Here is a 24,441-nt window from a genome sequence, read left to right on the forward strand (position 1 = left end):
CTGGCTAGATTTGGCTAGCGGGAACTCAGGTTTAGCCAGCCGGATGGCTTGGGCATCCAGTTGGAGAGTCTCTTGGAGCACGATTTTTTCTTAGAATTGCTAAAATTTAACTTGGCTACCTATTTGGCCATTTTATTGGAGTTGCTCCTAGTGCCTCTAAAAATTTAAAGAAGACGAGTTTGAGCCGGCATGATCCGGTTCTGGTGGCCACCTAAGCTCTTTGTTACTAGAGATGGCGATCATGACCAAATGGGCCGCCTAATCTGGTCACCCTTTGCTTGAGGCTGGACGGTGATGATGAGTGTTTGATGCTTATTATTATTATTATTATTATTATTATTATTATTATTATTATTATTATTATTTACTTATTTATTTATTTATTTTTCATCACAGATGGTTGGACACTGCTGAACTACTACTGTCACCTACACAAGTAACGGGTGATCAGTCCTTACCTACACAGGTACTTAGAGCATCCCCAGCAGCTCTTTATCCAACCCTCCATATGAGAAATGGCTTATGGAAGCAAAAAAAGAGGCTCCAGCTGACGCTCCAAAACATCCTCCAAAAATAGACATCCGCCAAAACAGGAGAGAGAAACGCCCTCCTCACGCTATCCGGTTCTCCCGCCCCCATCCGGATCGATCCCACCTTCGCCGGCCTGATCCCACCTTCGCCGGCCGCCGTCGCACGTCCCTGTCCTCCCTCTTCACTTGGCGCGGCGGTGGGGTGGCGTGCAGCATCGCTGCCGACGCAGCAGGAGGCGGCGATGGTGGTGGGGGAAGGAGGAGGTGGCCGGCGGCCAAGGCGGCGGCTGTGGGCGACGACGCCGCAGCGAGTGAGTCAGGCGGCGACTGGATTGACAGCCAAGGGCGGCGGGGATGGCAGCCGAGGGCGGTGCGTGCGGCCGTGGGCTGGCGCGGCGGCGCTTGGCGTCTAGGAGGCGGCGGGACGGCGTACGCCGGAGGGAGGTGGCTTAGCGTGACGGCCGGGTCACGGGGAGAGGGGAAGCCGGCCGGTGCCTCTGCCGACCGTCGCATCCGCCTCCGCCTGCCTCCGCCGACCGCCGCATCCGCCTCCGCCTGCGCCCGCCGGCCGCCCACGCCTGCTCGCCCACTTCCGCCCACGCCTGCGCCTGCCCGCCCCCCTCCGCCTGCGCCTGCGCCCACCCGCCCCCCGCCTTCGCACGTCGGCCGCCCCCTGTCTGGTAGAAGAGAGAAGAGGAGTAGAAGAGAGAAGAAGTGTTGAGAAAGGAGAGGTAGAAGAGAGAAATTAATTTAAAATAGATAGCAGTTGAAAGATAATTGTAAAATATAAGATGAAGGATGTAATATGGATGATCTGCTGGAGTAAAAAGAAATATAGAGTGATAATCTTTTTGGAGGATCATCCAAATAGCAATATGGAGGATAAAATTTAGATGAGCTGATGGGGATGCTCTTAGGGCCGCTTGTGAAGAAGCATTTTTGCAGGCGAACAGTACTACTTAGCCACCTGCAAAAATTGATATACGCAGGCGGCCGCCCGCCCACCTGTGATAGTGCCTGATTTTCACAATCCTTAAATCACAGGTGGAGCAGTAGGACGCCTACGTAGATCGGTGTTTGTTGATCGTACTGGTGATGGACCAAATGACACTATCGGTTTTCCCAGTCACAAACAAGCTGTTCTAATCTAGTATAATGTACCAGCTTGGGACACTGGTATCATGTGTTGCTCTTTTATATACTGGCTATTAAATTCCCCGGGCTTCAACCTCCTTGTTTCTACATGCCACTACTTTTTTTGCTACAATGTAAGCCATGCAAGTTTGTGATAGAGAAAAGTAATGTAGGACTGACAAACTTGTACGTCAGTAATTTTTATAAAGAAACTAAATACTAATATGTACCTAACTATTGCTTATCTATTCAAAGTCATCCATTAATATATGAACCTTAGGATCTTCTGTGCATTCGAAATATTTCCTCCACCTAAACGTCCTCAATTAAATGCAAGATATCTTATTTATTTGTTTCAGCCATGCTCTTCTCCTTGCATTCAGTCGGAAGATGAGATGGGGAGGACACCAAGCAATCGGTGAGGAACTTCTGACTCGGGGATCATGGTGGGGACTAGGTGTGGGTAGAGAAGAAACGGTGGAAACCAGTCGGGTAGACGATAGCAGTGGTAGAAGAAGCACAAATAGATTTTGCCGGCAGGGAGCAGACAAAGATGATGAATATAAGCCCTAGGTAGTGATGTGTCCCACCACCCGTCACATGAACACTCAAGACAATCATCTGACTTAATCACTGATGAGAGCTAATCCGTTACACCATTTCAAGGACCGATCACACGTAGCCGTACAAAGAAACTACAACAAGAGGTGAACTCGCTTCTAGCTAAAACATATTTCAATATTGACGAGAACAACACTAGGTTTACACATGTACAACACTTGATGGGCATCTATCGAGACGAGCTAGAAGATCAAAGTGGTTACGTGAAGATGACGACCGTTTACGTCATGCTGATTTTGGAGTACACTGTCTCCAAACATTTGCTCCAACTTCCAAGGGATGTGCAACCTAGCCAGTCAACTTCCTTCATGTTTAATATACTAGCAAATATGCCCGTGCATTGCAACGGGATTTAGTAAGAGAGGTTAAACGTTTCGTTGCTTTGTTGCACTCTACTATAGTATGTTTTCAGTTTTTTTAGTGCTACAAAAGGAAAAAAAGGTAAAAAGGCATCTGCAATGGGAAAGAAACACACACTTTATAGTATCGAAATAAAATCTTTAGTGAAATATGTTCGAATTCTAGAAATAATTTAATATTTAAGGAAATAATAATTATTTTGACATAAAACCATATTAACGTTGGTCAAATACAATATCATATAATTAATACTTTCTAGATAAACATTTTGTTGGTCTCATTTATCTAAAAATAATCTACTAAGTGATTAAATAATTGATCATAATTTCCCAGCAATTTTAAATGGCTTAAAACTGATTTCAGCCTTGGTTTAGTAAGTATATGGGACAACTGGAGGGACCAAAACTGAACTGGTGAATAAATTCTAATAATAATATACGTTTTTCATGCATAATCATGTCAATGATAATGTTTGTATTTTAATGAGCAGCTTGTTTTTTTTAAACGGTGTATAATTTTCTTGTGCGATTTTCTCAAACCATTTTTTAGAAATGGCGCATTTCTTTCTAACAGTTTCTTCGTAGCATGTTTTTTTTGATTTTTTTTACTGACAACGAAAACCATATTTTTCTCCCTTTTTTGCTTTTCTTTTCTCACACGTTTTTTGCACTTTTTTTAATGTTCTTTTTTTGCTTTTTTTCCAATACAGGGGAATATATGACGAAATAAAAGCCGTGTAATAGATGGTAAAAAAATCGATGTATCCTATCCGACTCAAGCATCCATCAATTTAGTGTTTTTTTCTGACAGTTTTTTCAGAGCGATTTGTTTTTTAATAGACGGTGTTTTTTTCTTGCGCGGTTTTTTCAAATCATTTTTTAGAAATGGCGCATTTTTTCTTACAGTTTTTTTCTTGCATGTTTTTTTTAAAAAAATTACCGACGATGGAAATAATATTTCTCGCATGTTTTTTTTATGGAAAATGGAAAACCATTTTAGCATTTTTTTGCGCTTTTTTCTCACGCATTTTTTTGAACCGTTTTTATTTTTCTCGTGCATTTTCTCTTTTTAAATAGTTAGATTAGATTAGAGATAGAGAAGAGATATACACTGATTAGAAATCGGAATTTGTTTCGCCCTTTCCATTTTTTTCTCGCGTGCATTTTTTATTTTGTACGAACCAGCTTTTTATTTTTTCACGAACCATTTTTTTAGCCACTTTCTTAGGGAATCGGACAAACTTTTTTAGATGTTTTTTCAGATTTTTTTCGTCTTTATAGGAATCAGACTTTATTTTTCCCTTTTTAAAGGAATCGGATCTAGCCTTTATTTTTCACCACTTTTTTTTGCCTTTTATAGGAATTGGATCTACTGCTTTTTTCGCCACTTAGTGGAAACAAAATTTTATTGTTGTTGTTTTCTTTTTTTCCCTTTTTTTCCTTTTTTGCAGTTTTTCTTTTTTTTTATGCACCTTTATGCCCTCGTTCTCTCCCTTTTATTATTTTTTCAAAAAAACGACCTCAAGTATCTTATTGCAAGATTATAGGGACTCAAATGTAAATATAAAAATTACAGGGACTCAAATAGAAAAGTACAAACCCAAAAATTAAAATCATATAAAAATGGAATGCTCTCGACCGGTAGGTTCCGTTTTTGCAAACAGATCTTCAATCCGGCACATCAATTTTTTTCACCAAGATGTATGGGATATCACGGTATAGATTGAAACCGAGAGGAGTGTGCCTGAGATCTCGACTCAAACCGAGACCGAGAGGTGTGGTGTGTTTTATTTTCCGTTTTTAAGGGGGGATCGGATATAAAGTCGGACTTTTTCTTTCGTTTCTGAGAGGGAGTCGGACTTTTTTTTATTTTTTTCGCTATTTATTTTGTTTTGACGGGAGTCGAACTTTCTTTTATTTTTTTCACTATTTATTTTGTTTTGACGGACGAAGGAAACATCTCCTATTTTTTATTTTTTATATATAAATAGTCTAATTTAATATATATGGTTGGAAAGACAATCTAAGTGCTTCCCAATTTTCTACCATATAATTCACCAACACAGTCCTACGTCTTTCATACTTCATTCCTCAAATCTAACGACTGAAAATCATCCATCGCATCGCATCCAACGACAGAACACGCACGCGGGATCACTGGCAGAAAAATCACGTACGCGATCGTCGCACGCCTTCCTTCGCACATCGCTCCACAGCGCCCAGATGCAGGTGCACCAGCACGTGCCGCTCGACGAGTACCAGAGCAACCTCCGCGCCATCTGCGCCTACTTCAAGGTTCTGCTTGGATTGAAATCGATTGGTTTTCCCCAACTTGAACTAATTGATGCTGCTGCTTTATGGTTGCTTTAACTCTGTTTTGGTTTCGATCTTTCGCAGGAGCAATGGCCCTCCACTAAAATTATACTCATCACGCCTCCACCAATTTATGAACCGGTGAGAATCCGGTAAGGATGGAAGGAATAACAACAAGATGGTTTTAATCGGTTTTATGTTGCTATATGGCATTCTTGTTGCATTTCCCTGTTAATGGCATCACGGTGTATTTGCCATCCTCTGTTTATTTCATCCATGGCATTAATTCCTGCTAATTGTCATGAACAGACGACAATAAAGGGGTCAGCTAGGAAATTGCTTGTGCTCTCTGTTTATTGAATTACTCCGATAAAAATTACTTTGCTCAAGAATTTAAAACCGAGTTCATAATGCACCAGTACAGTACAGGGTATGCAATTTGACCATCATGTTGTCTGTATTTCTCATGTAAAACTATGTGTATTCTACATTATGGGATTATTTCATATTTGGTTTATCGGGTATATATCCAGTCACCCACCACTTGGTGGCCCTTAGCTTGATCTGAAGATTCTTTTTTCAAGTTACAAATTAAACAATGTTCCCTTTTTTTTTTGTAAAGAGGATTTGCGAACCTTACTGACTGTCCCTGTCTTTCCTTGCAGGGACATGTATGGAGAAGATGACCCTTCAAAACTACCTGAAAGAACCAATGAGGCTGCTGGCACTTATGCACAGGCATGCCTGACAGTTGCTAAAGAATTGAACCATCCAGTCATAGACATCTGGACAAAGATGCAGCAATTTCCTGACTGGCAAACATCTGCATTATGGTATGGATCTATTTCAAGTGACCTTATACCTAAACTTGATGTATGGATGGGCTTAATAACTGTTAAGGGCTGCCATTTATGCTACCAGTAGCCTACTTTGCAGATTGCGCAAACAATCTGATCAAACATAATGGTTTTGTATTTCTGTTGAGAGTAGAAGTTCTATAAAAAATGTAGCTTCATGGTTGACTGTTCTGCCTAAAGATTCTTGCTGCTTACTAAGATGGGGAATCACCTTCCTGTTGTCACTCTTTCTGAAGACTCTATAGTTAAGATATTTAACCGAACAAGACGAACTTGACACTCTCCATAACAGTCATTCAGTTTTCTTGCTTCTGAATTGTGCTTAGATCAAAAGATTATGTTGTATTAATGCCATGAAGTTCCCTTTTCAAATGAATACTACACGTGGAACCTAAAGTATGCTGAATTTTTATACAGGAGTATATGTTGCTGTTACACTTGAGAATGTGTATATGCTACCATGTTTCCTACTAAACTGCATATAGTGCAGTTACTACTCATATTTTTACCTCCAATTATGGCAACAGGTTCATGGCATTGGCCATTTAGTGCATGGGTTTGGTAAATCCCAATGAAAAATAGTGGTGTTTGATCATTCCCTTGGTTCCTTTTGTATGCTACTGAAGGTGAGTGCTTATTTCTGTGATATGGGAGGAAAGTAAGGATTCCTACAATTCCTCGGTTTTTTTCTATTACCATGATTTCTTGTATAGCTACTCAACTTCTTGGAACCTACTCATATTTACAACTGTGTTTCAATATGGGAGTCTTTTCTTGCATACAAATTCTTATAAAGATTTATGTAGTGCTCAATTTTTCACTTCATCTATGTTTGTGAGAAGAGATAGTTTTGAGAAACGATCATTACAAGTTAAAATGTTTCCAGCTACAACCAATACACAGATTTCAGTTCACTGCTCAATTTGACATCAAATTGCTTGGCTGGAATTGCCGCCGAATCAAGTAAGGCCTTATATATATCAGAATTGAATAGTTTATAGGAATATGGGTCAAAATTATATTATTATTGATTTGTTTCCCTATTTGCCACTGTACCACCCATGCATGATTAAGTACTTGTCTAATCAATCAATTTACAGTGAAAATTATGTGTAGCATTTATGTAATAATCGAGTCCATATACTTGTGAGATAGATCGTCATTTTCTGAATAAAATTGATGACCGAGTGTACAGAACATGCCTCATTATATGTAGATGCAATGGACTTGATTGTCATTCATCCGAATTAGAAATGGTGCATTTTTACTCTTGGGTTTGATCATATATTTCCTGTATTAAGATTTTGTGCTGGCTTTATTTGGAGTATAAATGATGCATATCCCCCAATATAGTTTTGAACCAGCAATATGCTTGAATCTGGAAATATTTTTATTTATTACTTGTTATGTGCCATAAGCAAGATGAGATCAACTGTTCATATTTCCTCTTTACAGTAGGGGCATGGAGGCGAAACCGACGGTGTGGAGGTGATCGTGTCCCAGCGATTGTGTGGGAATGCACAGTGAATAGGCCTATCTTCTCTGTACACGTCACCGTCTATAACACAGACATACCCTACAGTGCACAGAGTCATCTGATCCTAAAGACGCCGGCCTACATCATGCTCTCCATCCTCCGAGCCCCCTCCCCTACAAACAAGGTTAAGTCAAAAAAAAAATTTCTCATTTTTTTTCACATATATTCTGAGATTGAACCTGGACAAAACTCATCTCATTGTGACATAGTACATTGTATTAGTTCAGTTTTGGTTTGTTTTGATTCATAGCAAATGCATTATGCATGCTTGCTGGGCTTTGCAAATCATAATCGTAAACAGCAAAATCATGTATTAAGTAAAAAAAAAACAGCAAAATCATGTATGAACTGTTGTCTTTTCTTCTATTGTTACAAAAAAAACCCTAAGATGGAGCACAAATATTACGCTTGTAGGTAACCCTAAGATGGAGCACCAATATTACGTCTGATCTTAAGATGAAGTTGTAGCCGCATTCAACTGATTATATGTGAGAAATTTATATTATGTGCTTCAAGTTGGAGAATGTATTCACCTGGCTATACCATTTTTGGTCATGTTTATTATAAAATTGAACTATGAGTGTGCAGACGATGGAACTCGTTTACAGTGGCATATATGTTAGTTTGAATTAGCTTCTTTTTGTGCCATGAAATTGTGAACAATGGACTATCGGAACCATGCCATTTATTTCTATGCGATAAGACAGTGAACAATGTTACTAGGCTCGGGATGCTGGTTTGATACTAATTACTACTCCCTCCGTTCAATTGTCTGGATGGGATCAATTTCCAATTCCTGTTTAAAAAAAATAAGGGACAAGTTTAATTTTTGTGTAATGAAAATTACTGTATGGAGGTTATCCGATATGACATGGCTGTATTTTGTTATTAGGTTTAAAATTGATTTGGCAAAACTAGATCTCCTGTTCAAAACTTGAACATGCATAATTGGGCACCATGGCATCAACTCCATGTCAACCTGACCCTTTTGTACCTATTTTTCCCCATTGCTTTCTAGGATCAACAATTCAATGCTACTAAATCTCAGGGCCTAACCTTTCTATTTGTATGTGCCAGTCAATCCAATGAAGGAATATTTTTTTTTGATTATCGACGACCAGGTCTGGTTCTGCCTTTTGGGAAAAATATACTACTCATGTGCATATTACCAGGTCTCATTTTGTGAAACATTAAAACCATCCCATTATGCTAATTCTGGTTAGGTACTACTTTTAGGCGCTGTTTGATTTAGCTTAGGATTATTATAATCTGAATTATTAGGAGTAAGCTGAAACAAACAAGTAGATTATTATGATAGATTATTATAATATATAAGCCAGATTACTATAATATAATAATCTTCTTTGGAGGAGCTTTTTTCAGATTATTGGGTGGCTAAAGACCCACTACCCTTAGATGCCTCCAATAATCCAAAGAAACAAATAGCTCGCAGCTTATTCTATGTCAGCTTATTATAATCTAGCTTAGAGTAATCTGATTTAATAATTTAGATTGCAATAATCTTAAGCTGAAATAAACTGGGCCTTAGTACAGGGAGCTCCTTTCTCTTCTTGATTTATCTTCGATTGGACGAAAATGTTAGAAGAATATGAATTTTCAATTTTTAATTACATACTGATTTATCTAGGCATCATATATTCTCATTATGCTACTTTTGGTTAGGTAGTACTTTTGGTACAGGGAGCTCCTTTCTCTTCTTGATTTATCCTTGATTGGACCAAAATGTTAGAAGAAATGTCAATTTTCATTTTTTAAGTACAAGCTAATTTATCTAGGCATCATATATTTCTTTTATGACGAAATGGTGCATTCTTTGTTTGCGATTTGATTTCTCGATATGTTTAAGATTGAAGTATTTCCTTGTTGATTCCTTACTCACAGCTGAACAAAAAAGACTCCGAGATGCTATATTGAGAACGGCTTGTCTATATGATGGAAGGAATCACTATATATGTGATGACTGACTTCCAAATATGCATTACCTGTTTCTATTGTTGACCCATGACTGGCTTGTACAATTAGTTCAGCTGAAGTTGTAAAACAATTATTACAGTTTCACTCCATATGTGTCTATAATCATTTTCTGTGTAATCTGTAAGTATTACTATGCCACTTGTAAGAAAAAAAAAGTGATGTGACTGTAAAAAATAAAACCAATGCTTAATTCAGCTATAAAGACAAATAGAATTGCACCGTAGCGTTTAGCACGGGCATATTACTAGTAAGGAGTAATGGATAAATGATTGAGGACTGTTCAGAAGCCAAACAGACGCGCGACTCTTCTCGGGAATTCACTTATTGTGACTTTTGAGCTAGCCTATGTCCAGTAAACTCCCAAGACCTTTCATTCCCATCTAGGAGGGTTGTTCCTAATATAAATATCCCCTATATTTTATAATTTAGGGACTTTTGACAATGAGAATATGAACCCCTTTGTTTAGCTGTGTGCTAACAAATTCAGAGAGAGATCTTTACCCCTTTGCTCTTTTAATTTCCTTATGAGATTATAGAAGCGGCGTTCGACGCCACCCAATTGGTGCTCCTGGTCCCTTTGAGGATTTTTCCTCAATTGATTCTAGGTTGTGTTGGTTGATAACTTAGAGTGTGGTTGGGCGAACCCTCGATTCAAGTTGCCGTAATAGAGGCGGTATGGTGGTTGGCTTCAAGTACAATTGTCGGATTGCACTGTTATCTTGGTTGCTTGCAGGTAGTTATCTTGGTCTCTTTGAGGCTAGTTATCGGTTCTTGATCCTACACCGTGAAGATCAGAACATCACCCCTACTTGAGTCGTATCAGGTAGGCCATGGCATAGGGTCTTGGAAGTCGAATACAGCACAACATATGTTGGGCCAACAAGGGTTGAGACCCAACATTCTCCATGGACCAAGACCAAATGTGTGCAGTTATACAAAATAGGAAGCAGTAAAATACCTTCCTCATAAGGTCAATTGATGATAACTTATTTAATGTCAAGATTTACCACTCTGCCTGCCCAAGTGTCCATCCCCCCTCCCTCCCTCCCCCCGCTTATTTAGTACCAGCGCACAAGCAGTATCCACAGGTAAATCCTTTAGCCAGAGAAACCCTATCTCTTACCAGAATCAATCCCCTCCTCATCGGCGGCGCCCATGGCCCCTTCCCGGATCTCCTCATCGGAGTCGGAGCGCCCTGTTGGGAGCTATCGCTTCCACATCCCCCGCCAACCACCACGCATCCAAGCTGAGGGAGGCAAGCGCCACATGATCATAGGTGACCGCCGCCATGGGGGCACTGCACTTTGGCGCCGTGGCTCGATGTTGCCGCCTTCACTTCCTCGTTGGGGTGTGGAAGATGGCCATGGGCATGTGGATGGAAGCAGCAGGCAACATCCATCGGAATTGGGCTTCTCCTCTGCCCTTTCAGTGCCGATAGGCGGGTGGATCTGGAGGTTGGCGGCTGCACAAGCTCATGGGGAAGTGATTGATGGTGGCCGATGTGAAGATGAAGCTGGCGATCACATGCAGCCACCTCCAGCATCCTCTGCTTCTATGGCAATGTTGTCCGAAGAGCGGATCTCAGCCTCAGGAATTGTGGTGCGAGAACGGCAGCTGCATGGATACGGGGAGCGGCCCTTCCAGCCATGTTTGGCAACCATGGCAGCAAAGGGGACAGCAAGAGAGATCTCAACTAAGAAAATTGCCAAGAAGGATCATGGGGAAGTGGGTGATCTCACTATGGCTGTGCTGATGCCCAGCTGGACCTCCACTGGCAACCACAGCAGTAGGAACCCCACCCGATGCCTGGAACAGTTACCGGAGCCGTCGAAGCGGGCTCACAGCGAGGCGTATGGCAACATGCAGCTGGCTACTGGGGACCTCATCGTTGGCCTCCACAAGCAGGCCACCATCACTGTCCCCCCACCCAACATTTCTGAGGTAAATTTCTTAGGGCACCCATATGTCTTTAAATGCAACTAAATTTTAAAGAAAATTGCTTATAAAGTTGTTGGTTCATAGATGTTCGACTGTCCTTTGCAGATTGGTGGTCATCTGACTGCACACAAGAATAATGAGATGACTATGGGCAAGGGAGTGCAGCACACCATAGATGTCTCCGTTGCCAAGGAGGCAACCCGCTCATTGGTCAGCAGTGCCAGGCAGAGCAGGAGAGGGCCATATGAGTGCCGCAAGTGTGGAACGATGTTCAGCAGTGGACAAGCACTTGGTTGGCACATGAAGAGTCACAACTCAGACGAGCGATGGGGTGACAAGAGGGTTCCCAGTGCCTTTGTTGGATCATTTTTATCCCTTATCACTCCAATAGATGTCAGTAATGTTTCTGTTCCTAGCAGCCGCAACCCTCATACATCCTCCATCCCCAACAAAGAGGAGGGGAGGGTGCTGGTGATGGGGGCTGCACCTCTCAACGGCGTACCCAAGGGTAGTTTCCGTCTCTTTGGTGAAAACATTGCTGAAGCTCCCAAGGAAGAACCAATGGAGTAGGTTGTATGCCAGTTATTAATTCAGAAATGGCAAACTGATAATCAAATCCTCTGTTTTTTTTTCATTTTCCCTTGTGATGTGCGGTGTGCACAACAAAGTTTGTTAGCTTAGGCCGATTCAATCGGATCGTGGGATGGCATGTTCTGAGGGTATCATGAGTTGAGTCGCTGGGAATGTGGGATGGCATGTTCCAAGTCTTGGCTGCTATGGAGCTATATAATTCACCTGTAATTCAATTAGATTTTCCAGTTGGAGAAATAGAGAATAAAATCATCGAAACAGAGCTCTCTCTGCTGATATTGTTCATAATCTTGGAAGGTCTCCTGGGCTCGATGCCCACAATGTAAATTAAGTTAGGAGAGCATATGATTGAGGTCTGCTAGTGTTTTAGAGGCTTAAAGTTTGGAATGGTGATGGGGTGTTTCCGAGTTTTGTATAATTAACTATTGGTAGTGCAGCATCACAAACATGTGAACTTAGAAATATCTGGGACAGACAAGGAGCAGCAAGACAAGGTGAGGAGGGAGAGCAAAGAAGGAGAAGGAAATTAGAAAAAAGGAGAACATTTGCATCATCAGATGTTTGGCAGAGATATATTAGTTTGTTGTGAGCTTGGAAGAGAGAATCTCAATGATTATTTTTCATGAACTGTGAAAGAAGTTTGTACATGAAAAAGAGACTATCACTCTTTGTCTCAGGTTGAAACTATGTCACGACATGAAAAATAACCAATATGCGTCATACAACATGTAAAGGGTGAAGTTCTAGAATATAAGTATCTGGCATATAACTTGCTGGTAATTATTTTGGGCTTGATGAGTGCCTTCTATGCTCATCCATCTAAAAACAACATATTTTTTTAGGTTCGAAAGCAATAAAGGTTTAACAATATCATATAAACAATGTAATTTTAGGTTCAAAAGCAATAAATGCAAAGCAATACCATATAAATATGGTTCGAAAGCAATAAATGCATATCAATAAGCAAGGTTCAAAAGCAATAAATGCATAGCAAAACAATATAAACAAGGTTTGAAAGCAATAATGCATATCGATGACATATAAAACAAAGTGCAAAAGCAATAAATGCATAGCAATCTTTTAGCGATTATTAATGTAAATGAGTGAATCAGCAGAACTCTAAACATGATGGAGAAGGACCATTTATGATATTTTTTGGAAATCGTGGTGATAATTAATATGGTGTGATGAATAATTGATATGATGTATTTATTGTGTTTAAAGTGATTTTGTGTCTGAATTGAAATTTCCAAACTAGTGAATAGCAATGGTCAAACGGTGAATAGTACCATATCAGACTATGCATGTCTTTTTTGCTTTTGAGGTTAAGGTGAGTTTTGATATTTCAAAGTTCGATTTCGATTTCAACCCCTCCCTCCCTCCCCTCTTTCCTCCGGTAGGGTTGATCGCCATGTTTCAATCCTACAATTTTCATTTTTTCAGTGATTCAGGACAAGCTAGTTCGCATAAATTTTGCTTATCTATAGTATTATTCTTATATGCCTGAAGTGTTTGTTTCTAGTTTAGATCTTAAGTATTTTACTTGTGGACATGTTGGCTTTATTCCTGTTATGTAAATTATATCATAACAACTTTGTTACTTCTCTTTGATAACTTCAAATCTTTGACATGTACATTGTAAGATATTTATACTTGATTCGAATGTAGGCTAGATTGCCTTGTCCCAAGCTTGCCACAAATGGTTCCCTGTCTCTGGTTTTTCAGTTACCCGTTTATCTTTACCTTGTAATCCTTGGGATGGAGGGAAGAGAAAGCATGCCACTATCTTCTGAAGTGTAAGAGCACCCGATGGTGATGCCAGTGCGGAGATCAGTAGGATGTTTTATATGTTTGTACTGAATTTTTTTATGAACTAAACAAGGTTACTGTTATTTTCATAGCAGTGAATAATATACATCGCACTTGTTATGAAAAGTTCAGTTTAAACAAAACCAAATGAGCAAAAGGATTATTTACATTGGTGGATAAGATAAACAAAAGAAGGAACCAATTGAATGCTAGTAATAAGCTGAGAATTTAGTGCCATATAGTATGTTTTGCTTCCCTCCATGTATGTAATTATTTGTACTGTTTATTATTGTCCATTTTATCATAAGCATTGTGCTCCTAAACTACACCTATAATGGGCGACATGTTCACATACTTCTTCGCATCGTCATGTTAGTTATTTATATATATATATATATATATATATATATATATATATATATATATATATATATATATATATATATATATATAGTTAGTACATTTCTTTGGTGCACCATGGTGCCCAGGCTCCATGGCCATCCACAATCCAAATGCTTTAAGATCTGTGCAATGCACTATAGGATACTATAACCTATTAGCGGGTCTAACACGATAAGATATTGCATGCATATACTTTCCATAGAACATGCATGCAGGTAATTTCCATTTCGAAGTATAACGTGCTTGTGTTTCCAAAATTGATGCCCACCAATTATGATTAGTACTTTCCAACATCAATGCCTTGGTGTGGAATGAAACACTTTGAGTGATTCGAGAGAATCAATTGAGGAGTACAGTAAAAGTTTATAAACATCAAAGAAAACCCCAAGGTGGTAGACACTTCAAGGTTCACAGACACATGTATATCTTGAAATATTTTGCGTGTCATATCATTGAGCAGAAAGTCATTACTCTAGTCGACCCATGAGCTTTACTCGGGGATGAGTAATGGATAACTGTGGGGGTGTTGTTGACGGTCGTTAAGTACAAACTTTAATCGTCAAGTCCTGCATAAGAAACGTCAAATATAATACCAAAACTTAGTGGTAGGAGTTTATTACTAACCATTTCCACTAGCTTCAGTAAGTATATATATGCAGGTCATTTAAGGAGAAAATACACCCGCCATGCAACGAAAATGAACCTTCGGTCAATCACGCACGAGCATAAGAATTGGAGGGCCGGCCCACCTTACTGTCAAAACCGACTTAAAGTTGAGCTAAACAATCCTAACTGCCATAAGGGCCCACTAGTTAGTCTCCTAGCCAAAGGAGCAACTAGGAGGTGGGGCCCACATGTCAGCCGAACCCGTGGTTCTGCCCAACCGACCTTGTAGCCAATCATCCTGGCCTTCCAAGTGGAAATCTAGGATTACACCCTAATGACGGTTGTGGATGAACCGACCACCAGAACTGATGAGGACACAACTAGCTCGGATATAACCATGACTACTTTATGTATTAATCAACCAAAGGTACATATATTCTACATTAGATTTACTTGTTATATATTTGAACAAACGTTGCTACACAATGAGTTTTGTGTGTTTTCGTTTGCAGAGGTACTTGCTTGGGCGAAAGAAAAGAGACCGAGCATAAGGAATGCATGGATGATTGAAGAAGTTGATTGGGGACCAAACCAAGACCTTCTCCAAGTCTTCTTTCATCTCACCACATCACTTTTGGTCCATAGAAGACAATAGATAAAGTTCTATACGTTTTGGATTCGGATCTGGGCCCCCTGACAGCATCAACTTCAAACGGACCTAGCCGCTGATCTAGAAGAAATTTTGGGGCCCATAAGTACTTGTTAGAAAGCTTATTGAGTCTACTTTCATATGGTTTTGGTCCCACGCCAAAATTCCTTCCGAGCTGCCGGGAATCTGCAAAACAAGTCACGTATATCATCCAGTCCGAATCTGATTTGTGTTTTGGGACTTATAACTGTGTCGTGGGCTTAGCCCATGGGGGTGTGCGCCCTAGGGCAACCGTAGAATGTCCCTAATCATTTTTATTCAGTAGCCGTCATCGTTTAGAGTTGGGTTTTGCTTAGATTATTCTGTCAAGAACAGTTTCGCCGCTAGATCGGTTTGTGGAACCCCAAATTCGTGTGCTTAATCATTCATATGCAATTTGGTTGCAATCTATCTTGTTCTTACTTGTGTTCTTCGATTCGCATGCAGGGATTAGCCTTCTCGGCGAGGTCAACCGGGTTTCGGTACGGTTGATAACCAGAGGAGACGTGGTGCTGCGATTGCGGGGCTTAGTAGCGTGTTCGTTCAGAAGCCGGATCGAGTTGTGTCGCGACTCCGCCCAAATCGACTGTTTATCAATACCTATCAGAAGATCGGGACCTAACATCCCTCATCAAGAACTGCCATTCTAACTGTCGTTGCAAGCTATAAAAGGAGGAGGCCTTCACACTTGGAAAATGCAGAACAAAGTAGAGTACAACTCACCTTTAGATTTTAGACTTTACTTTAGTATGTTGGCTTGAGTAGGGAGTGAAGGGAAGCTCCAGAAGGTGTGCCCCAAAAAATTGGAGTTCCTCCAAGAATTATACGAAGGAGTGTTGGACTGTCGGCATTCTTCCAATGGAGTACCAGAAAAAGTCAGGATTGTCGGCCTTCTTCTCTCGCTTGTACCTTGGCGGATGCTTCCTTTTATAAAGTAAGTATTCGACTTTCCTTATGTTCTTTAATTAGTTTATTTTAAGTGAGGTATATTCTCATCTGTGCGGGTTCATCACTTAGTGTGCAACTGAGTGCTCTAGTACTAGGACTCTGGATAAAGAATGAAGTTTCTGCACAAGGCTAGAGTAGTACTCCCTCCATTCCAAATTGATCTACATATTTCATAGTACACCAAGACCAAGAAAAGCTAATAACTCTCTCATACTATATTTACTCTAGCAACAAACTCTATGCATGCACCATCCCCACTATTTCCTAGCCAATAGCAAATCAATATATTGCATGTGGGTTATAAATACTTGTGTGCATGGATGCATGCATCAATGTCCATTTACTCCAATACACAAATAACGAATAGACTTAATAAATGAACACAAATATGTAGATCATTTAGGAATAACCTCAAAAAAAACTATATGTAGATCAATTTGGAATGGAGGGAGTAATTAATAACTTAAGTGTGGTGTCTAGGTTAGAAATTACCTTTCTTTGTTGTTTGCTACCCAAAAATTGAGATGGCCGGTAGGTGGTAATAGTCATGTCTGTCCTTTATGTATCCCTCCATGTTCGGGTATATCATAGAGCTCAAGACTGGACATAGCCTGGCAGACCAAGGGAGGGCCGGTGCCTATTGGTATTTCTTACGACCACAGGTAAATCGGCAAGCGCACGGAATACTGCTGTAGCACTTCACCTTCGGGTGACCCCAAAAGAATATCGAACTCAGGGAACATGTGTAATCTACCTAAGGCTAAGATGATCCAAGGACAACAACTATAGGTAGGCAGGCTAGAGAGGACTTTCTATGTGTTTTAATTATCTAAGCTAAGCAAAGGTATTTTCCTATCTGTTGCTTCGGGCACCGACCCCTGCTGGTCTACCAGCGTGGTTCCGACTATAGCTCTATGATGTATCCGAACGTGGAGAATTAATAGGACGGGATTCAGGGCTATCACCACTTGTCGTCTACCTCTGACAAAACCGTGGGATACACAACAAACAAAGGTAATCTTTAACCTAGACACCACGCATAAGTTATTAATTACTACTCTAATACTTGCGCAGGAACTTCCTTCCCTATCCGGAGTCCTAGTACTAGAGCACTTAGTATAAATACTAAAGAGTCCTAGTACTAGAGGTCCAGTACTCCTCCAGAATTCCTCCTAGAGAGCTACACTCGTCGAGGTAGAAGTCGGATGAGCGCCAAACTTCCGGGCACTCCTCCAGAGCATCCCCTCACTCTCTACCTTATTGTAATGTACAAAAGATACAATAGAGCCTCTTGTAACTCAGCTCAAAGTTGTGTGATGGAAAGTAGAGTGAGCTCCTCCTTTTATAGGTAGGTATGACTGTTACAGCCTATGTGAAATGACCAAACTACCCCGGAACCGCCATCAAGAAGTAATCAGGGCCGTCCACGTCGAATCTCGTGATCAACGGCCTCAGAAGTGGTTCGGCCGAACTGGTGGTTCGGCCAAACCCGGAGGGCTCTGTTGGACCCGTTTTTCCTCGTGGACACTAATTTTGAGGCTCTCAGCCCATTGGCATCATGGTTGGGCCCATTTGGAGTTGTTTAATTGACTTATGGGGCCTCCAATCTGTGTAAATGTGTCCTGAATGCGCGGAGATGCAGTTTGTCGCTTCACGGATGTATTTTCTTCTCAAAATACCTGCATACACATATCTCACCAACACTAGTGGAAATAATTAGTAGTAAACCTTACCACTAAGTTGGATAACATATTTTATTTCATTATATGCAAGTATTGACGGTCAAATATTATGATTTAAGGACCATCAACAGCACCCCCACACTTAATCTTTGCTCGTCCCGAATGAAGGCTATAGACTATACAATAGGGTTATGACTTCCTTACTAATAATCATGCAAACAAATTATTCAAAGCCATACCTGTACTTATGGATCTTTGTAGTGTCTACCATGCGATCTTGAGCAATTGAGAAATGGAACAATCTTGACTCAAGTCACCCTAACATTTCATGAAGAACAACTTGGAGTTTTTTTTTGTAACACAAAATTATAACTTTGCTTTGCTCCTCCATTGATTCTCTTAATCACTCAAAGTGTATGATTCCTCACAAAGGCATATGATTGTGCCTTTTCTTTTCCTACCATCTAATAAGGCTATGTGAAGCTCAGGGCATGGAAAAGAGTAGAGCATTACTTGCATCACATATATTGCAAAGTCAAATAATTGATCCACAGAAATACAAGACATACTTTCTGGTCAAGAAGTGCATGTGTATGTGTATGGTAAATTTGTGGATAGAAAAAGGAAAATAATAATAACTCCTTTTGTATACCTCGTCGTCCATTTATTCTCTTTTGAAATTTGGGAGAGTGCATGGCTATTTCTTTTTTTTTCTTTTTTTTTTTATCATCATCATGCTCCATACTTGTATGAGCACTTTTTTTCTTTCTTTTTGCATAGAAATGCCTCTCTCTCTCTCTCTCTCTTTTCTTTGAAAGAACTTTGGAGGAAGAGGCATAAATGACATGGAGTATTTATTTTGTGGACTATGGATGAAATGAATGACAAATGAGGAATGCTAACTTCCAGTGTAGAAGTCAAGCATGTGCGCATGTATGTGGAATATATGTGATCTTGACCATAAAAGTATGAAAAGCATTTCACTAGGCTCACAATATTCGACAAAGCTCAATGTAATAACAAGTAGCGTATGTAGCAAGCTAATCATGACTGATCAACCTATGGCTCTAGTGGGAATGAAAATATCAATGAGGAGTTTAGCATCGTTATATTTTTTCTTTTTATAAAATTTCCAAGTGTGCAACATGAAGAGCAAGATTTCTATCATCATACTATATCTCATTCATCAATTACCTAGATAGCATGGGGTCCCTATTGGATATGTCACCACAAGCAACAAGTAATGAGCAAAGAATAATAGGCATGTATGTTATTTTCAGGGAGACCATAAACTATAATTGTACCATCCCTAGCTTGAGTTTAATTATCTTCGATATTTTAAAATTGATAATCTAATTAAACTCAAGATAGAATGGATGTCGAAAGGAAAAATTGTGCAAACCTGCACTCTGTATAAAACAGAGGACGATTCATTGGGTATGACTGCATCAATCTCCCTTGTGTTGTTTGTCATGGCTCATCACTTCTAGGGTGATCTTGCTCTATTTATGGTGTTGATGTGCAAGATCACCCCCACACTTGTCTTTGTACATGGGACTCTTTATTGGACAAAAAAGAAAAACAAAGACAAGAGTGAAGCAAAAAGGACTCACTTGGTTGGAAGATCAAGGAGCCAACTTTATTATATTATATTTTATTTTTGTTTTTGTTTTCATCATGATAGCTAGACCTAAGATAACTAGAGGGAGGCCTAAGGACTCATGGCATTAAAAATTAACGGATCAAGGAGGACCTGAGGACTCCGGGTAGAAGCTAAAAGCAACTAGATTTACCACGTCTATGTCACGATCAACTTCTAATGGATCAAGGAAAACTTTTAAACGATGGCCATTTACCTTAAAGATGTTACCTTCATTGTCGCGCAGCGTGACGGCTCCATGTGATGAAGCGTCGACGACGGTATATGGACCCGTCCATTTACTTTGAAGTTTTCCATTTCGAAAAGCTTCACCCGTGAGTTGAACAGCATCACCTTGTCCCCTGCTTTGAACTCCTTGTGCTTGATTTGTTTATCATGCCATCTTTTGGTTCTGTTCTTATATATCTTGGCATTGTGGTAGGCCTTGTCCCTCCATTCCTCCAGCTCAGAGAGCTGCATCTTCCTGTGTTGTCCGGCTCTCTTTAGATCCATGTTCCCAAGTCCGGATAGCTCAGTGCGCCCTGTGTTCCAACTCTACCGGAAGGTGGCATGTTTTCCTGTAGACAAGTTGGTATGGTGACATGCCTATGGGCGTCTTATAAGCAGTCCTATATGCTCAAAGTGCATCAGGTAGCTTGTTCTTCCATGCCTTCCCCATCTCATTGACAGTCTTCTGTAGAATGTTCTTGATTTGTTTGTTGGTCGTTTCTGCCTATCCACTTGTCTGGGGATGATATGGAGTGGCAATGTTGTGCTGAGCCCCAAGTTCTTGCAAAAATTTTCGGAAGGTCTTATCGATGAAATGAGACCCTCCGTCACTTATCGCCATCCGCGGAGTTCCAAAACGAGGGAAGATAATCTCATGGAACATCCGGCGGGCGTGCTTGGCGTCTACGGCCCTGCATGGCATTGCCTCTACCCACTTGGACACATAGTCAACGGCCACTAGGCTATACTCGCAGGCATAGGACTTTGGGAAAGGTCCCATGAAGTCGATTCCCCATACATCAAATAGCTCGACTTGAAGATTGTTTGTCAGTGGCATTGCATCGCGAGCAGGGATCCCTCCATGCTTCTGGCAACTTGTACATATCCGAACAAATTCCTTTGTGTCATCATACATTGATGGCCAAAAGAATCCACTCTGCCAGATCTTTGCGTGTGCCTGAATGCTCCATAGTGACCTCCATATGGGGCAACTGTTGATGTGAAAACACGAGGCCTGAGAGATCTACTTAACTGCAGTGCAGGTCCAAAACTCGCCTTTGGGTATGCTAGCGTGCCAGTTGATTTGATCCTGCAATCAACAAGAAACAAAGACAAAGAAACCGCGGTTAAATCCATAAACGATAGCCGATCGGCTAGATGCTGATGACATATCATTTATCTTTGAGCCGATGTCATATATGCATCAATCGGCAGTCATTAATAAGTAAGAAGGGACTAAATCTACTCGATCGGCTGTAGATATTAAGGGCCTGTTTGGTATAACTCCAACTCCTAAATATAACTCCAGGAGTTGAGTTTGGAGTGGAGTTGTGGAGCTGCCTAAACCCAGCTCCACAACTCTAGTACATTTTGTGAGAGAGCTCCACCCAACTCCACTCCCAGTTTTAGTGGAGCTGAAACTGTTTGGCTGAGCTCCAGCTCCAGGAGGGGTGGAGCTGGAGCTGGAGCTGTGCCAAACAGGGCCTAATAATATATAATCCCTATATCGATATGTCGATATATAATCCGAACGTGGAGGATTACTAGGTCGGGATTCAGGGCTGTCACCACCTGTCGTCTACCTCTGACAAAACCGTGGGATACACAACAAACAAAGGTAATCTCTAACCTAGACACCACGCCAAAGTTATTAATTACTACTCTAATACTTGCGCAGGAACTTCCTTCCCTATCCGGAGTCCTAGTACTAGAGCACTTAGTATAAATACTAAACAATGAACCCGCAAAGATGGAAATCTATCTTACTTAGACTAAGAAATTAAATAACATAAGAAAGGAACACGAATGCTTACTTTATAGAATAAGCTCTCCGAACCTAGAGCAGAGTGTATCGACAGCTCCGGTACTCCTTCAGAATTCCTCCTAGGAAGCTACACTCGTCAAAGTAGAAGTCGGATGAGCGCCAAACTTCCGGGCACTCCTCCAGAGCTTCCCCTCACTCTCTTCCTTATTTTAATATACAAAAGATACAATAGAGCCTCTTGGAAATGAGAGTGAGCTCCTCCTATTATAGGCAGGTATGACGGTTACAGCCTATGCGAAATGACGAAACTACCCTGGAACCGCCATCAGGAAGTAATCAAGGCCGTCCACGTCGAATCTCGTGATCAACGGCCTCAGAAGTGGTTCGGCCAAATTGGTGGTTCGGCCGAACCCGGGAAGGCTCCGTTGGACCCATTCTTCCTCGTGGACACTGTCACGACTGGAAATAACCCAATGGGCGTTCCTTACATGCGTGTATTATTCCTTGTCCCAGGAGGCAAGGTACACCAAAAGTTGATACAATACAGAGTTTAACAAGCGGAAGCTTAAACAATTAATTTATTACATGGGCGGCGAAGGCCCAGCACACAGGAAGACAAACGAAAAACAGCGGAAGACTAGGGCGACGACCACAGGCGCTTGACGGCAGGCACGAGCTAGACACCAAAGCCTTCATCTTCCAGGAACTCCTCTTCTGGCTTTGGGAAAAATTGAGCAAGACTGAGTACAACCACCGTACTCAACAAGACACACCCACAAGTGCAGAATAAATGCAAGGGAGTACAAGGGAGTTATAATATAAGGGATTAGGGTTTGCAGTAAACAGCGTTAAAAGACACTTAGTTGCTCAAAGCTATTTTGTAAATACGATCCTCGAGCTATGCAATATTATTAATCAAGGCCGTGAACCCACACGAACCTGCCTTAACCCAAGGCCTACGATGATTCAGACCAAACTGGCAACCCGACCCTGGGTCCCAGCTCGTCCCAAGCCAACCCAGGCCAACCATTCCACATTTTAGTTGTTAAGCAGGTTTTAAGAATTAAAATACTAACTTGGGTACATTGCTCGGCTTGCCCATAACCGAGGGCGCGGCTATTCGAATAGGTTATACTCTGATCAGAGGTCTACATCTTTACCCACAAGACACATCTTCCTCACGTGTAACCATGTGCCACATACCACCATGGTATATGGACGGAAGACGTGACATAGTTTCCAACCCATCCTAGCCATAGACAAGAGTACCGACCCAACCCCACCTACGGCCGGAACCTCCGGGACAGGTAGGCAGGACTGAGCCCCTAGCAGCAGGACACCGGCCCTGTGCCATGACATCTCGACTACCGGGCCACAGCTCGTGTAGCCTTCATTTGCCCTAGAGATGTCCATCGACCCCCGACTTCGTCCATCTCCATCCGTGTACTTTTGTTTATAACCAGACTGAGCCACAAACTAAGCCTTACCCACTAGACATGTGGAAGTACGGTAGTGCTTTGCAACAGAGGCCCGAAGACCGGTCCTTATATGGCCGAGGTGCTACTATCAAAACCATGCACCCCGAGCCCAGCCTAAAACCCTTTTGAGGATTTTGAATAGAGAGGGAGGTGTGAATCCAATTCCACAATAATCCAACCATTTCACAGTGTCCAGGTGATGAGAATATTCCCAAAGTCTAGAGTTGTAAAACCACCTAATGTTGCCTAATTAACCAGCGAAGCATCTACCTAAATTCATACTAGTGGTACCAGGCATAGGGTACCCACTAGTTGGGGGTTTTGTTTGTTCTAGGGTGAACAAGGTAATAATAACAATAGCAATAATAAGGTCATATAAAGATAAATAGGCATGGCTAAATAAAACAGTGATAACGCGGGAATTTAAATAAAGCGATAATGCATTAATTTAAATCAAAATAATTTTATAAACTGGGATTCAATATGTTCAAGGATGATGTGACTTGCCTTGCTCGCTTTCCCAAATGTCGGCTTCAACCTCCACTAAGAGCGGATCTTCCGAAGCTGCAGCGTCTACACGACCAACGGAAAAGAAAAAGGCTTTTACTCTAATAAACTCCATATAACAAGCAGGAACAAAGCATAAAAATGGGTTCTTGACTTCTTAAGGAAAAATTAGAGACTTGAACGGTCCAATTCCGAGTTCAAATGGCCAAGTTATGGCCATTTGAAGTTTATATGCTCTTTAAATAGATATTTGCGAATTTCTTTATTTAAATTTTAATTTAAAAAGGGTTCAGCCGAGGGGAGAGGGCGCGCAGACCGGGTCCACGGGAGTGGGGCCCACGCGGCAACCTCACGGTCCACGGTGGACCAGGTGCACCCGGGCTCACACCGGCCGGCGCCGTGGGTCCCACGCGTCAGCCGCACCCGAGGGCATGGGCGGCTGACGGCCGGACCCCACGCGGCAGCCACTCGGCGGGAGGCGGCGCGCCCACGCCCCGATGGTCGCCGCCGGCGACCACCGGTGCGGCGAAGCGGCGGCCGAGAGAGGGGAGGGAAGGGGGAAAGGAGGCGACGGTCCACGGCTCACCCCGGGGCGATGGCGGCGACGGAGGAGGCGGCCGGAGCGGAGGGAGGCGGTGGCGCGGCTTGGGTCGACGGGGACAGCGGCGCTCCGGCGGTCGGCGACCGAAACGGAGAAGTGGACGAGGTCGGCGAGGATGCGGCGAAGCCGAAGGAGGCGGCGCCGAGGTGGGAGGCGGTCCGGGGCGACGACGGCGGCGGACCGGAGCTCAGCGGCGACGGCGGAGAGAGAGAG

General features: G+C 41.8%; 2 protein-coding genes across 2 annotated transcripts; both read left to right on the forward strand.

Moving 5' to 3' along the window:
* The first annotated feature begins 4,867 nt into the window (after positions 1-4,867).
* Positions 4,868-6,430, forward strand: LOC107276574 (GDSL esterase/lipase At5g45920). The gene is made up of 4 exons (XM_015755858.1): positions 4,868-4,939; positions 5,042-5,109; positions 5,623-5,790; positions 6,342-6,430. Exons 1-4 carry the CDS (start codon positions 4,868-4,870, stop codon positions 6,361-6,363), a joined length of 330 nt encoding a protein of 109 aa, XP_015611344.1. The 3' UTR covers positions 6,364-6,430.
* A 3,988-nt stretch (positions 6,431-10,418) lies between these two features.
* On the forward strand, positions 10,419-12,218 carry LOC4346425 (uncharacterized). Its single transcript, XM_015755854.3, has 2 exons — positions 10,419-11,287; positions 11,390-12,218. The coding sequence occupies exons 1-2, from the start codon at positions 10,502-10,504 to the stop codon at positions 11,852-11,854; spliced, it is 1,251 nt and encodes a 416-aa protein (XP_015611340.1). The 5' UTR covers positions 10,419-10,501; the 3' UTR covers positions 11,855-12,218.
* Positions 12,219-24,441: the final 12,223 nt, after the last annotated feature.

Source organism: Oryza sativa, chromosome 9, assembly GCF_034140825.1.
Source record: "Oryza sativa Japonica Group chromosome 9, ASM3414082v1".
Taxonomy (NCBI): Eukaryota; Viridiplantae; Streptophyta; class Magnoliopsida; order Poales; family Poaceae; genus Oryza; species Oryza sativa.